The 16,198-nt window shown below is 50.8% G+C and overlaps 1 protein-coding gene across 8 annotated transcripts in view; it reads left to right on the top strand.

Annotated features, from left to right (window-relative positions):
• The window catches only part of RIPOR1 (RHO family interacting cell polarization regulator 1), a 136,449-nt gene that overhangs the window by 55,250 nt on the left and 65,001 nt on the right, over positions 1–16,198 (top strand). Inside the window, exon 1 of one of the 8 annotated variants that reach the window (XM_019488993.2) lies at positions 1,296–1,412. The exons of 4 other annotated variants lie outside the window; for them this stretch is intronic. In XM_019488993.2, the coding sequence (XP_019344538.1) occupies positions 1,334–1,412 (79 nt within the window). In that variant the 5' untranslated portion in view covers positions 1,296–1,333. Of the gene's footprint in view, positions 1–1,295; positions 1,413–16,198 lie in introns of those variants that run through there. 3 more of the 8 variants (XM_059713643.1, XM_019488991.2, XM_014599265.3) reach the window with 3 other exon arrangements.

Raw genomic sequence — 16,198 nt, forward strand, 5'->3', positions numbered from 1 at the left:
TGATGTGGCCCCCCTATCCCCTCAGTCCCAGCACTGCCGCCACCCACCCCAAGTCCAGCCCTGCCCTGTTGGGAAGAGCTTGGCGCAGCCCCAGCCCCCTGCGAATCCAAGGGCACGCACCCCCCTCCCCATGTCCTTCTGGATGAGCGGCAGGAACTGTCAGATGAGCAGGCGAGCGCCAGACCAGCAGCTCCCACATGAGTGGTGCACAGTGGTGGGAGCCACCCCTTCCCACCCCCTCACATCCCCTGGACAAGCCGTGCCTCTGTCTAATGCCTGTCCCAGCCCCAGCTCCTCTCCTTCCTCACCATGGCGGGGCCTTGATTCCCCCCCCCCTTACCCTCTCTGCCCCCTGGATGAGCTGCCCGCAGCTTTGCCCCCTCCCAGCTTGGTAGCGCCTGCCCTAGCCCCAGTCCCTCATCGTGGGGTCCTTGATCTGCTCCCCCCCATGCCTCTTCCCCCACCACAGACTTACCAGCTGAATGCTGCTCTCCAAGCTGTCAGGCTGCATTCCCGGCTGTATGCATGCTACAGCTGCCCACATGCACACAGAATTTATCGGTAACATTATTGGCCACATTGGCCAACAAAAGCCGATTGCTGATAATTGTCAATTTTCCTTTTATCGGTGCTGATACAATATGGACCAATATATCAGTGCACCTCTTAAAAAAAAATCTTTAAATCAATCCTAGAATGCTGCACGGCTTTGAATCCTGACCTGCACCTCCTTCCTACTTCTTCCTTGTCTTCTGCTTATGGGTGTTTCCTGAGCAGATGGTGCTCAGGCATACTGCTTCCCATGGCTCCTTTGTGTTGTGATCCAGTGTGATTGGACCCACTGTGTGGTTGGAACCTCTTCTCTGTCCCATTGCACCCTGTGCGTTCTGTATGAAGGTGTCTGTTGCCAGTATCACCCTCTATGCAGGGTTAGCACAGGCCTGCTACTAGCCCGTCACCTCAGGTATCAAGAGGTGCTGAAGCTCCAGTCACCTAACAGGACTGTTTGGGCCCTCTTCAAAGCAGAATCATTCCCTTTTTGTTTCCAAATAACATCTCTGCTAGGGACCAAGTGGTTAAACCCATCCAGTTCCTGCAAATTGTCACCCGTTCTGTCTCTGCTTTCTCATCTCCTTATATAATTCCCAGCCTCCCCAGTGACTCTCCCTATCAGATGAGAGGGGGAGGAGGCAATTGCAGCTATTTGCAGTTGCTTTGCCTGTAGTTTCCTGTCTAAGTCTAAATCACATGGCTTTCGCTGGTTTCCATGGAGAAGACGAAGGGGGTGGGCACTCCCTGATGCCTTTAAGACTTCAGTGTTTTCTCTGTGTCCATGGGAGTGGAACAAAGGGAATGCGACAGGCCAGACACGCTCTCACCGTTTGCTCGCTCTACCGGGGCACCTGGGACATGTAAGTGCCAATGTTCTTTGGACATGCCGTGTGGTGCCCCTAGCCGGACCCTTCTTAGGAAAGGTGTGGAGGGGAGCAAGGGGCAGTGGGGTATCTAGAGCTGCAGATGGGAGTAGCTGAGGGCTGCTGGCTTGACACAGGGTGAAGCCACACGTATGTTTCCATCTCATGGAGCAGCCACCTGGTCAAGATGTGGTCTTGAGCCCCACCTGCTGAATCGGTATAGAGAGAGGGGACAGAGTCCAGAGCTGGGTCAACAGACCAGAGCGACTGCCTGCAAACTGCGTATGGCTTGTTGTTGCGTTGGCGGCCCTGAGCCCCCATCCGTGCAAGCTTGCTGGGTGATCTTTGTTTAGCCCGGTGACATTGAGTCTGGGCGTGGGCAGGAGCAGGCTGGCACTTAACCCATTCATGGGTAGGGGGTGCAGAGCCCTCTCAGGGGCAGCTGCCTCCCAGCAGTGCCAGCAGCTCCCTCTTGGCTCTACTTAACAGGGAGGTAATGTAGGTAAAACTAACAGTTTTTAGTTGTACCTGGCAGCAGGAACTGGCTGGAGCAAATGGGGATGTGTATGTGTGAGGGGGAGCTTTGATCCATAGCTCTATTGTTCTCAAGATCAGCTTTGCCTGCCCAAGTATTTAAAATATTTTTAAGGGAGGATGCTTCCTTATGTAATTGGTTGATGTCCTTGGGATCTGTCTACCACGGGGCAGGTGCTCTAGGAAACTTGAGTCTTGCCTCTGTATCTGGGGCATATGGTGTGGCAAGGGGTATGCAGATAGCTGCTGGCATTCCTGAAGGGTTGGAGTTGATAGTCTCCTGTCCCCTTCACAGTGTGTGACCTGTCAGATCAGGCACAGACCTGTGAGCTGGTGGCAGTTCCTAGTCACTTTATTTTTATTATCCCAGGATTACTTTTCTTTTTTGAAAGCCTCAAATGCCTTTCATTACCACGTTGGGTCCTGCTGGGTCAGGGCACAGTCCTCCTGGAGTGATACCAGTGGCGAAAGGAGAAGCTGTAACAAACTCCATCATTTACAGCCACGTTGTGGGGGATAAGCCTGGCTTTCTGGGAGGTTCTGAAAGCTTGGAAGGAATGAGATGGGGCTAGTTAGAAACCAGCTGATTCTTTGCATGTCTCTCCTGAGTGACCACCCACCAGGGTGTTAGGAGACTTTGCCTGGCTGGCACCAGAGGGGCACTACTGTTGCCCAGCTAGAGCCAAAGGCAGTCTTCCTGGAGTCTGCTTTGAGTGCCACCATAGCTGAAGGAGATGTTATTTTCTAATCCCTGAGCTTGCAGCTGCATCCATTTCCCAGTGTCTCAGAGATTATATGGACTGCCTTGGGTCTGGAGATGCCCAGGCTCTGCAGGCGGGGCAGAGCCACAAGGGTGCCTGCTAGAAGGCCACCCACCTCCAGTCAATCAATGGCTGCTTGTCAGGCTCTGGGCCGCCTCCTCCCTAGTTAAGTTAATGCTTTCTCATTTCTCTGCTATTGTGACTGTTGAAGGAATGTTTAAAGGAATTAATGGGACAGACCTTGCTTTGTTGTTGTCTTGGATACTCCAAGTACTCCTGCCTGTCCAGAGCTGGCCAAGAAAACAGCTGAGGGGCTCAGCCTAGACAAGTGCCTGCTGCCAATTACAATTAACCTGTTCAGTGCTGAACTGTGGGCACCAGCCACATCCTGAGCATCAGACTGGGTTGATGAGGTGGAGCCAAGAGTCCTATTAGCCTCAACACCTCGCAGTGTGGGGGTGAGTGCCCACAGCTCTCTGGCAGGCAAGGTTCTTTGGTTAGATGTGATTATCTCTTATTAGACCAACCTAGTCATTGGAAAAAAGTTCTTAGCAAGCTTTCGGGTGCAGTCGCCCTTTGTCTGGCATAGGGAGTCTCTGCTGGTCTGAGACTCCAAGGAATGAGAGAAGCTAAAAATGTGACAGGATGTCAGTGAAAATGTATGAAGGTAGAAATTAGAAAAACAAAAGGTAAAGCAGGGAAGGGAGGGTGAAGAAAAACGGGACAAAAAAGGCCAAAAGGAAAACACTACAGTAGTAATAATAAGGTAAAAAAGAGGCTATAAATAAAAAGGAAATGGCAGGGAATCAGGAAGAAAAGGGGCAGAGAAGAGGGGGAGGAGAGGGGAGAAATGGTAGTGAAAGAAAAGATATGTGAGAGGTCAGGTCAGGCCAGGCAGGTACCTGGTAAATCAGATGTCAGGTAGGTTATAATATGTCATAAATCCAATGTCTATATTGAGTCCATGATTTTTAGTATCCCGTAGGTTGATGTAGTGAAGTTCATAGGCTCATGTATGAAAGGTGTTTTGTAAGTTCCCTTTGAGGATTAGAACTGATTGTCCTGTGAGAAGTGTGCCACACAGGTAGCTGGGTATTCTTGTCTTTGATAGATTTTCGGTGTGCGTTCATTCTGGTGCACAGTTGTTGTTTGGTTTCTCCTACATATTTTCCATCAGGGCATTTAGTGCACTGGATGAGAGAGATTACACTTCTGGAGGTGCAGGTGTAAGATCCAGGAATGGTGATGGTTCCGTTGTGGGGTATAGTTATAGTGGGGGTGGTGGAGATCTGTTGGCAGGTTTTGCATTTCTTGTCGTGGCATGGTCTGGATCCGTTGAGTGTGGTTTGGGTCATAGGGAGTTTGCTTCTGGTGATGAGGTTAGCAAGGTTTGGTGCTTGGATGGGTGGTTCTGGGAAGATCTCTTTAAGTGGGGTCTTCTTCTAGTATGGGTTGCAGTTGTTAAGCACCTGGTCAGCAATCTCCTTTTGCCTGGAAGAGCAGAGTGAGGCCTCCCTGGGGTGCCAGGGTAAAGGTAACCTGTTTACCAAGACCCCCAGGATAGGATGGCTGACTTCTTGGGGGAATCCCTGCTTTAGTTTCTGTTTAGAGGAACCCACCTTGCTTCAAAAGGGAATGAACAGCACCCTGATGCTCTGAGGAAGTGTAGGAGGTGAGGCCAGGTCCCACCAGAGTCATCTACCACTAACTCAACTAACATGTATCCCAGTTGCCAGTCTGCTTTACCTGAGGTAGTCCACCGCTGCCAGCATGCCCCAGCTGTGAGGTCCTTGAGGCCATCAAAGTGGGTCATGTACTTGTTGGGGAAGGCAGAGGAGTGAGACAGCTTGGAACGTGTCTCATGTCCAAGTCCTTAGGAGGGAGAGGCACTGTTTGAAGGCCCCTCTATGCAAACCCTGTGTCTGACAGGGCTTCGGTTTGTGCCATGCAGGGAAAATGGGATGCGGGGCATAGGGACAGTCTGAGCTAGTGCAGCCTCACTGTCACCTGTGCCAGCAGGGTGTTCCTTCTTAGAGGGCAGGTTTAATTCCTGTCATCAGGTGCCTGACATGCAGGAAAGTGACCAGCTGCATCTTGGAAGTCAGAGCTGCCTCTGCATTTCTGTCAGCTGTTGCTGTTCCTCAGAGAGGTGCCAGGAGGTGTAGGGCAAATAAGCAGTAATGATATAGGCAGACCTTCCTTCTTGCCCCCCTCCCCACTCCAGTGGGTGGAGGAGGTGGGAGGATGTGTGGAATCCGGGGTGGCATCAGCACCGGTACCCAGCAATGGGGTGTTGTCTCTGGCCTCTCCCTCGGGGCTATTTATAGGGACTCAGTTTACGTCAGTTGTATTTCTGTCCTGCCACTGCGATGTATCAGGGTGACAGGAAGAAGTGATGGGAGGGGTGTGCTAGCTCTGAGCCTGCTGTGGCTTCATGCTGCTTGACTGATCCTTCCTCTGTGGGTATACTTGCTGGAGCCTGCCTCTAATCCCTGCTTGTTGGGGAAACATTACAGCTTCTGTAGGGAATCACGGTCAGAGTGTCTGAAGGCAGCTCTGGGTCCAGTTTGTTCTGGGGTAGCTGTGGCAGTTCAAGGTAGGGTTGGTATAATTATGTCAGTTTAAAAAAAACCCCCAAACCCTGCCTGTGCAACCACATAGTGTGAACAGAACAGTGCTAGAATGAAGGCATCTCATTGCTTTTTTCTCTGGCGTGTGGAAATAGGTGTGCACTCAGTGACACCTTTACAGTGTTAGCTCTGTTTAGCGTGGGGGTCAGAACACCTTAGCAGAAGGTGCACTGCTTTGCCCCGGGTGGAGTGCATTCCACATGGAGAAGTCACACACAAATGGCAGGAAGGGGTCCCCTGAGGCACTGGACCCAGTAACCTGCTGTCACAGGCATCGCATCTTATATAATCTCTTTCATGAACTGAGAAAGTCCCTTAGAATGTACCCAGATGCAGCAGGATTTGAAAACTGTTGTTGAGAAAGCCAGGGTGGCAGGTGAAGAAGGCTAGGACATGTCCTATGGAAGGAAATATGGTAAGAAGTCATAGAGATGAAAAGCGAAGGGAAGAGACGAGCTGGAGGTGAGACGAGAGGATGTAGAGGCACAGGAAGCCATGGCAGTCTAAAGTCAAGTAGAAGGCAGGGTAGATTTGCACCTTATAGACCATCCAAAGTATATATATATAGCACAGGCTTTCTGTGAGCTGAAGCTCACTTCATCAGATGCTGTGAAAGGAGGTGTGACAAGCAGCATATAAGGAGAGAGAAACTAGAATACAAAAGACAAAGGATGGGGAGGGAAGAGGGCAGTAGAAAGATTTAGTCAGGCAAGACGTGAATAAGCTGAGTGAGGACAGCAGATGCCATTTATTGAAATGGGTGGAGAAGGAAGAGCCAAGCAGCTGACTACTGTTGAGTGGGACTGAAGACCAAAATGAGAGAGAGACCATTTGGGTTCTAAGCAGAAGTCTGGAGACATTATCCTAGCAAAATACAGGATTTATTAAAAGTAGACAGGATATCTGTAGGGATCTCTGAACCACACTGTAGACTTTACCAAAGCTAAATTCCATCCTAGATTTCCATTGGTTGATTTAAAAACCTTAATAAAAATCTCTTACTCCCCATGCCTGAAGAAGGGTGACTGCGCCCGAAAGCTTGCCAAGAACTTTTTTTCCAACTACTGTACTCAGTTGGTCTAATAAAAGATATCACATCTACTCAAAGAACCTTGCCTGCTTATCCTGCTTATAGTACAAGCGACAGTTGGGGCTGTGAGCCCGATGGCAGCTGCTAGCGTGTAGGCTAAGAGCACTGTAAAGCCAGTTCTGTTCTGGGCTGTCCAGCCAGTTTGCCATTCCTCAGCACTGCTCAGAAGAATGAGGCAAATGGATGAATGAAGTGTTTTTGCAGCCCCAGGCTAGAGCGGTATAGTCTGGCTTGTAGCCTGCCTGTCTACTTGGCACACTGTGCATAGGCTGCCTGTAGTGTCGTCATAGCTATTCCATGATCAAACGCACGGTGTTCCCTGTAGCACTGCAGTGTCTGCTGTGTCCCCATGGAAAGGCTTCCAGACCCTTGTTCCAAACCCTTCTGTAATGTGATCCTGTTGCCTTGGGGGCTGGTGGGACCTGTGAGGTTGAATTTAGAAGAAGCAGAGATCGGGGGTTCTTTTAAAGCCCTGACTTTCTGTCCTGTGGTTTGTCTCTAGCATTGGTGCCTACAATGCTGTGGATGAATCAACAGTGCTGAGAAAGGTGGGACTGCCTGGCAGAGACTCCTCTGTGCACAGGACTGGCTTTACCTATTGAAAAATATTTTGGAGGGGGTGACCTTAACTTGGTCCTTGTGTGACAAAAGGTCTCTTTTTACCTTTGTGTGAATTATGAACAGCTTTTACACTTGTCCTTTCTTCCCTTCCCCCAGCACAATCCTTTTGCTGAAGCACAGACTAAGCACTCCTCTCCGTCTTCCTGATCTTCTGAAAGTATCACACAGTTAAATCTAGGGCCAGGGGTGCAAACCCTTGAATGTAGATTTTAACAGTTCCCAGTCAGCCAGAAGGGAGGAGTGTGTGTGTGCGTACACCATAGTTATGTAGTAAATGTTTAATATGCACCAAAATATTGCTAACAGTATTTGGAACACTGACTAACCTTTAAACAAAAGCTTTTAGATTAGAAAGTAAATTTACCTGTGTTCCTGTACAGTCCCTGGCCACTTTGATAACCTTACCTGAATTTCAAGGTACACATGTAGCAGAGCACTTTGTGTCTGAGCTGCAGTGGTTTCTCTGTGCACTTTGCGCACCCTTCCTTCTATAGCATGCATCGCTTGGCTCTTCAGAGTTAGAGGAATGGCAGGATTTCAGGATTTGAGGCCCCCCGTCTGGCCCTAAGCATTGCAGCGTCATCGCCAAGTAAGACTTGGAGCTCCTTCCAGCTAGCAGCATTCCCATCTCTGGGCTAAGCACTTGCCTGCCTCACTTCAGAGTGAAAGGAAATCTGTAGCTGGTGTCCTAAGTGTGCACAAGCCTTGGGATTAGCACATGAGGTGTGCATTCCCCAGAAGGACCTCTGGTTCCAGCTCCATAGGGGAGTCGGTTTTCCCCATCAACCTGGCTGAGTCGCATAAGGATCTACAAACCCTTCCCCACTGTCATCCTCTGTTTTCTCCTTAACAGATTCTCAGTTGAGAGCAGTTAGTGACTAACCATTAAGTCATTTCCATAACCTCTTTAGTGTTACTAAGGTGAACAGTGGCTGACCAACCATTAGCCTAACTGGGACATTGGGACTCAGCCCTCCCAGCAGACACCCCTCCCCCCCCCATCATATATCGACTCGATATCATATATCATTAACCCATGGTGGGCAATTATTTTGGGCAGAGGGCCGCTTACTGAGTTTCAGCAAGCCATCGAGGGCCACATGACAGGCAGCCCAGGGCAGATTAATATTAATTTTCTAAATTTTTTAGGGGCTACACAGGCCAGATAGAATGGCTTGGCGGGCTGCATCCGGCCCCCGGGCCACATTTTGCCCACCCCTGGATTAACCACTGATCCATGGGGCTCTATATCCTGTTTAAATCTAAACTTTTGTTGTTGTTCAGGCAGCTGTAGAAACCCCACCTGTGTCCTCTGATTATATTCCCTCCCCCCAGGCCTGCACTGAGTGGTCCAGTTATGTCTGAGAGCATGTGGAGAGCCTACTGGGGTCCTTTTCTTTGAAGGAAGTGCACTATGCCAGGGGTCTGCAACATGTGGCCCGTGGGCTGGATCTGGCCTGTGAAAATCTAGGACCTGCCTAGGTTTGCCCTAGCCTGGGGCAGCAAGGGGGTTTGGGAGACACACAACTATACTGGAGTACCCCCACTCTGCAGCAACGCTCCCTGCTGCACTCTCATGCCTGTGCTTACATCTCTGCAGAGGGGCTGCATATCTGCAGTGAGGGTAAGTACAAATGGTTTGAACTCGGGGGAGGCACTTGGGGGCAAAAGGTGGCCAACCCTAGTTCTATGTGATTTTTGAGGCTGCTGCAGAGCCACAGTTATGTGGATGTTTCTCTGCCCTTCCCAGGGAATGACCTTGCCCTGTGCATGTGCAGAGACAGCAGGGTTCAAATACATATCTGAGTCTCCTCCCAGGTGTTCCTGGCCTCTCTTTGGACCAGCTCAGACCATGGTTAGGTTCTCTTGATATTGCAAATCTCCCTTGTGCCACAGGGCACTTACAGCATGTCTAGAGATCTTGGGCTTGCTGCTTTTTCTGGCAGGTGGCCATCGCTGTGCTGGGAGCACCTTCTAGCAGGGTGTTCAGCACTGTGACTGGATTTACATATAAGATTTACATAAGAACTGCCATTTACTGGGTCACACCTTAGGTCCATTTTGCCTTGTATCTTGTGTCTCAGTGACAGTGTGTGGATGCTGAAAGGGAGAGTGAACTGGATATGACCAGAGGTTTTTTTTTCCATTGTTTCTCTCTCACTTGCAGCCTCCACCATTTAAGGTCTAGGAAATTATGATTCAGAGGCCGCATCCCTAACTCCCCTGCTCAATGGCTACTGTTGCCCCTTTCCTTCAAGAATTTGTCCAGTTCCTTTTTTAATTTGGCTAAACTGTCAGCTTCCACAACGTCTAGTGGCAGTGAGTTCCACACTTTAATTACAGCCTGTGAAAAAGAACTTCCTTTTGTTAGTTTTGAAACCAGTAGGTAGTAAGTTTATTTTGTGACCCCTAGCTTGTATTGTGAGTAATGAATTTGTATGTACTTTCTCTTCACCATTTAGTATTTTGTAAACCCTTATCATGTCTCCCCTCAAGTATCTCTTCTTCTGAACTGAATAGGTCTAACCTCTTTCATCTCTCTTCACGTGGAAGTCCTTCTACACCTGATCGGTCAGGTGAAGTCCTTGTTCCTGTGGATTGTACTGTTGCAGTAATGCCAACTCTCTCAAAGAAATCATGAGTCTTGCAATTTTTAAGTCACATTAACTCTGACTCATGATCTCATGATAGAACCCTCAAATCTCAGGATTTTTTCTTCTGGCGCATGTAGAGAGTGCCCCGCTAGTAAGGCTATAGAGGGGAAGGGGTGGGGGAGAGGGAAGGGGTAACGGAGGCAGACTGAGGCCCCCATGGTGAGGGGAGGCCCACGGAGGGAGCGGAGCAGGGGTGAATGGGGTCCCAGGCAGGTCATTAGACAGAGCTGCAGGCAGTGCATCCAGAGGTGTGGGGGGACATGGCTCCCCACCACTGCGTGCACCCCCAGGGGAGGTATGGGGGGCATGTGCCCCCCACAGGGCAGAGATGGGCTGAGGGCTGGGGTTCTGTACCCTGCTGCCTTTGCTCTGAGAGCCATGCAATGCCAGTGTGCCTTCTGCTGCCCACTGGGTGGGCGGGGGACACGTGGCACAGCTATCACATGGTTTCCGAGGCAAAGGCAGTAGGGCACAGAGCCCCAGCCCATAGCCCATCTCTGCCCTATGGGGGGGCATGTGCCCCCCATGCCTCCCACAAGGATGCACGCCAGTGGTGCCTCTGAACAAGCTGCCTACTGCTCTGTCACACAACCTGCCCTGGCGCCCCATTCACCCCAGCCCGTGCCCCACTCCCTCCCTCACCATGGGGGCTTGGATCTGACTCCCCCTCCTCCACTTACCAGCTGGGTGTTGTCTGCATGTTTGCCTGTCCCTCACTCGCAAGCCACAGCTCCCCTATCCCTGCTGCTGCCCCTCACTCCTGACCCACAGTATCCCACATCCTGCCAGGATGTGTGGGGACCCCCCTCCTTCCCAGGCTCCAACCCCCCCCCCCCCACAGCTCTACATCTTCACAAATACACGCACGCACGCACGCACGCACACGCACTTCAAAAATAGCATCTTATGATTTACATGCTAAATCTCTCGATTTTTAAGAGTTTGTCTCATGGTTTTTGACTTGGTGAGTTTGGCAATACCTCTATTGAGTCCCTTTGGACACCATATGGGATGGATGTTGTTAGTACAGGCAGGTTGGACAGGCATGGGAGGTGATGGAGTTTGCACCAGCCTGGCTGGTTCCTGCAGGTGGTATTTGCTTTTGTACTGCTAACTCCTGCACCAGACAGGTCTGGAAGGGGTGGCCTTTGCTTGCCAGTGGAGAGAAGCTGTTTGGGTGGGAAGTGTTTGGCTTGCAAGGGGACAGCAGGGTACCTGAAGTTGCAAAGGCCTCCAGTCCTTTGGGCTAAGTCTGATATCTCAAACTCCTTGACTGGCTTTTGGAGGTGCTCCCAGCCTTTGCATTGTTGGGGTGAGGGGTGGAGGGATATTGCACTGCCTTGAGCACTGTTCAGTCTGTAGCACACCTTGCTCTGAAAGATGCTGGGGTGAGAGCCTGGAGGGTTGTGTCTGTGCGTGTCACCCAGTGTCACTGGGAAGAAGGAAATATAATTATGGGTTCTCAACCCTGTGACAAAGGACTTCCTGATGGATAGCGAAGTGTCTCCTTTTTGCATTTGCTTCTCCTCCCCTTTGCCTCCCCCCCCCCGCCCCGACTTAGGGCAGTCTCCTTGTGCCTTGTCCCTGTCAAGTTCCAAATACTTCTAATAGCAAATGATCCCTTCTTCAGTTGTGGCAAATGATCCCTTCCTTTCAGCTCCAGGTTTGCATGTCCTTCACTCGCCTGCCCTGGCACAGTGCTCTAGGTTGGCGTGAGGAGGCTGGTATTTATAGGCCTCCTGAGCTGGGAGAGGGGTAGGGGGAGGACCACAGGTGTGAAAGTGGGTGTTTGGTAAGTGGCATGGAAAGGACTGGCCATGGAGGGCTTTATTATTGGGGAGGAGCAGTAGGGAGAAGCAGTGGGGGTTATAAAACAGAGACCCTTGATCTGGGGTAAGGAGCCCCCATCTGCAGGCATGCTCTGCCTGCCCCTTGCCCTGTCTCCCCTGCATGTGGAGTCCCTGATCCTCCTGGCTGTTTCCTTAAAGTCCTGCCTTGCAGGTGCAGGAGTGTAACTTCAGAAATAAGAACGCCTTGGGTTTCCCTGCCCAAGAGCTTGGCTGTCCTGTGAGGCAGCTCCTGGAGCTCTATTTTTCCTACCTTTGAGAGCTCAGAGCTGATGCAAAGAGGCTGATAGGAACTGTGAGGAAAAGGTCTCCAGGGCCCAGGCTGGGCATCCATCAGTAGTCAGGAAAGGGGGCACTGCCTGGGCAGAAGGCGTTGTCTTTGGTACACTGTAGCAATAGCAGATAGGCCTGTCCCTGCAGCGGGGACCTGAAAGCTGTGTGTGGCGAATAGGCTGTGTGCAGGGCTTCTGCTAAAGCCTTGGGCTGGCTTCTGTGGCTTAGGGCTTGCCAAGGCTGAGGGGCTGCAGCAGCTCCTCTGTGCAGCAGGCCCATTGTGAGGGTGACTCACTCTGCACAGATGATGACTCAGGAGTGGATGGAAGTAATGTCCCTGTCAGTCTGTCTAGCCATGCACCCTCATGCAGGGTCTGATTCTCATTATAGATTCATAGATTCATAGATGTTAGGGTCGGAAGGGACCTCAATAGATCATCGAGTCCGACCCCCTGCATAAGCAGGAAAGAGTGCTGGGTCTAGATGACCCCAGCTAGATACTCATCTAACCTCCTCTTGAAGACCCCCAGGGTAGGGGAGAGCACCACCTCCCTTGGGAGCCCGTTCCAGACCTTGGCCACTCGAACTGTGAAGAAGTTCTTCCTAATGTCCAATCTAAATCTGCTCTCTGCTAGCTTGTGGCCATTGTTTCTTGTAACCCCCGGGGGCGCCTTGGTGAATAAATACTCACCAATTCCCTTCTGTGCCCCTGTGATGAACTTAAAGGCAGCCACAAGGTCGCCTCTCAACCTTCTCTTGCGGAGGCTGAAAAGGTCCAGTTTCTCTAGTCTCTCCTCGTAGGGCTTGGTCTGCAGGCCCTTGACCATACGAGTTGCCCTTCTCTGGACCCTCTCTAGGTTATCCGCATCCTTCTTGAAGTGTGGCGCCCAGAATTGCACGCAGTACTCCAACTGCGGTCTGACCAGCGCCCTATAGAGGGGAAGTATCACCTCCCTGGACCTATTCGTCATGCATCTGCTGATGCACGATAAAGTGCCATTGGCTTTTCTGATGGCTTTGTCACACTGCCGGCTCATGTTCATCTTGGAGTCCACTAGGACTCCAAGATCCCTCTCCACCTCTGTGCCACCCAGCAGGTCATTCCCTAGGCTGTAGGTGTGCTGGACATTTTTCCTCCCTAGGTGCAGCACTTTGCATTTCTCCTTGTTGAACTGCATCCTGTTGTTTTCTGCCCACTTGTCCAACCTATCCAGGTCTGCCTGTAGCTGTTCCCTGCCCTCCGGCATGTCCACTTCTCCCCATAGCTTTGTGTCATCTGCAAACTTGGACAGAGTACACTTCACTCCCTCGTCCAAGTCGCTGACGAAGACATTAAAGAGTATCGGTCCAAGGACCGAGCCCTGCGGGACCCCACTGCCCACACCCTTCCAGGTCGAGACCGACCCATCCACCACAACTCTTTGGGTGCGACCCTCTAGCCAATTCGCCACCCACCGGACTGTGGAGTCATCCACATCACAGCCTCTTAGCTTGTTCACCAGTATGGGGTGGGATACCGTATCAAAGGCCTTCCTGAAGTCTAAGTATACGACATCCACCCCTCCTCCTGTGTCCAGGCGTTTCGTAACCTGGTCATAGAAAGAGACTAGATTGGTCAGGCACGATCTGCCCACCACAAACCCGTGCTGGTTTCCCCTCAGCATAATTTGCCCTGCCGGGCTCTCACAAATGTGAGCCTTGATAATTTTTTCAAAGACTTTACCAAGGATGGAGGTGAGACTGACTGGCCTATAGTTGCCCGGGTCCTCCTTCCTCCCCTTTTTGAAAATGGGGACCACATTAGCCCTTTTCCAGTCCTCCAGTTAGGATTGTGTGTGGTATCCCTGCAATGCTGGGTGGGGTCACTGGTGCTGGGAGGTTTCTGGCCCCCTGCTCAGAGTGAGCATGGAGACAGCTCAAAAGGCCTCTCTGACAGATACTGACAGTTGGATGTTTGGCATCATGAGAAGGCCGAGCTGGCATGGGTTTCTTGGGTCAGGATCCAGTCCCCTGCTATAATGGGCACCACATCGTAGGGCATTTATATACATGCTCCCAAGGGGGGGGGGTACTTTAATTAGAGTTAAATTAAACTGGGCACTTTAATTAGAGTGGCTCTTGTAGCAGAGGCTCCAAGAGCCACTCTAATTAAAGTGCCCAGAGCATCTTGGGTATCAGCACCCCACACTGAAAAATGGCAGTAGGGTGCTTTAACTAAAGTTTGTTGAATGAGCTTAGTTAAAGTGCCCGTGCCGCCATTTTTCAGCACGGGGATGCTGATACATGAGACAGTGGAGTCTTCTAGAGTGTGGTAATTACCATGCTCCAGTAGGCTCGATTAATTGAGTCCACTCTGATGCACTGTAATTACAGCGCTTTCAATTTTCTGTCTCCTGTGCCACCTCCATGGCTGTGCTCCCAGGCAATACAGGGTCCTGCCTGGTACCTTGCCATGTTGTGCTTGGAGAGGTGGGGCGGGGCTTGCCTCCCCTGGGTACCAGGTTGGGCTGTGGCTACTGCCCCCTGTGTTGGGGGCAGCTTTCCCTGGAGCCACTGGCTGGTGTATTTGGCAGTTGCCTGCACTGTCCTCAGCAGGTGACACTGCTAGGTAGCAGAGGCAGCCAGCCACACTGACTGGCTTCTACATCTGAATAGCTCCCAATGGGGGGACAAACTTGAACTAACTTCCTGATTGCCTAGACCTTTGTCTAATTAGCATTGGCACTGCTGGATAGCGCCTAAAAGTGCTGAGTGATGTAGGACAGGGCTGAGCAAGGGCAGGCTGGTGGGTGGGGTGATTTGGCATCAGAGTGGGCATTGCAAGAAGGAATGACTTAACCAGGGCATTTTGGCCGAGATGAAGGTGACAAGAGGTGGAATGTCTGCTGTAGTGTTTGAAAAGGGTAGAGATGGCAGAGCCATCTACCCTTCCAGCAGGATTACCAGGCAGCAGATCCTGTGTCCCCATATGTTATGCAGAATAACAGTCTTCTCTCTCTCTGGGAGATTTTTAGTCCATCTCCCTTCAAGGCACCTGGGCAGAACTGGCCAGCCTGGTCTGTCCTGTAGCTGGTACCCTGCTCATCAGAGCAAGAGCTGGCCCTAAAGTAGTTTCTTCTCCCATGAAAAGATTTTAAGATTTTTGAAAGTTTTATCTGTCCCAAGTCAGGGCCAAAGAGCTGGAAAATGCTTGTGAATCAGCAGTTTAATAAAATAATCCATCTGGCTCCCTTGGCATTTCTAATTTTGATTTTTGACTTTTTACATTTTGTTTAATATCTTCTCACTGTAAATTAACTTACAGCTCAAGATAACAAGTCCTTTTCTTTGAACTGAGAAAGGGAACTTGTTGGCTGAAACCTCATTTCAACATTTTTCTTAGTTCAAAACTTTTTCTAATACATTTTTTCCAACTGAGAAGTGTCAGTTTTGATGAACTGGCATGTTTTTGATGAAAAACGTGTGGTCAAATATTCCCCGACTTGCTCAGCCCCACACTGGAAGAGTGGTTCCTCACTCAGATTGTGCCACCCTCCAGCCTTGCCCCCCGGTTTCTGTGTATGACTTAGGGTGTTTCTAGGTAGTGATCTGGGGAGCACATGCAAAACTGGGTGCTGGGCCACGGAGCCAGGCAAGAATGGAGCTGAAAAGCAACAAGCTGCTTGTGTTTTTGTCCTGTGAGTTTAACCCATTCATGTTGTGGGCACTTAAAACGGTTCTTCCTATGATTTCTCCTCTTTCCTGCCCTGCACTGTGGCTCACACAGAGGGGAGAAGCTTATGGGTTTTTTGTTTTTGTTTTTTCCCCAGAGGGGATTGTTGTGCCCCAGCCTGCTGATCTCTGGATGTTTGTCCCTGGGATCTTGGGGGCTGGCAGTGAGCTCTGGGCTGAGAGGAGGACAAGGCTTGAAAACTACTTACCCGCTTTCCTGGGTGTGGACTGGCAGGCTCAGCAGGATTGCCAGCCATAGGGAGGTTTGAATGAAGTGTCTGTCCCTGAGCTGGGGTGGAGGGCAGGCAGTGTGGTCACATGTGCAGACTGGCAGTGCCAGGCCTGCCCTTGCCCAGACCTGTCCCAGGCTGCAGTTAATTGAAGATTAACACATCTCCAGTTAGTTCTGCTGCTCAGAGCTTTGTAGGCACTGAAGGATTGGAAAGAATTTGGGTCCTGCTTGGATGCAAAGAACCATGCCTGGCAGCAGGCCAAAAAATGCAAGAGAAAGGGGTAGTAGACTTTCTCCCCCTCATCACAGCACCCAGGAGACCAGGGTAAGGGTTGGAGTTGCAGCCCCTTTGCCTCAGTAACCATCATGCTGTCCCAAGCTGATGGAAAAAGAGGGTCTTTCCTTTCTTTACATCTGCTGAGGTGGGGTG

The sequence above is a fragment of the Alligator mississippiensis genome, chromosome 10, assembly GCF_030867095.1.
Source record: "Alligator mississippiensis isolate rAllMis1 chromosome 10, rAllMis1, whole genome shotgun sequence".
NCBI classification, from domain to species: Eukaryota; Metazoa; Chordata; order Crocodylia; family Alligatoridae; genus Alligator; species Alligator mississippiensis.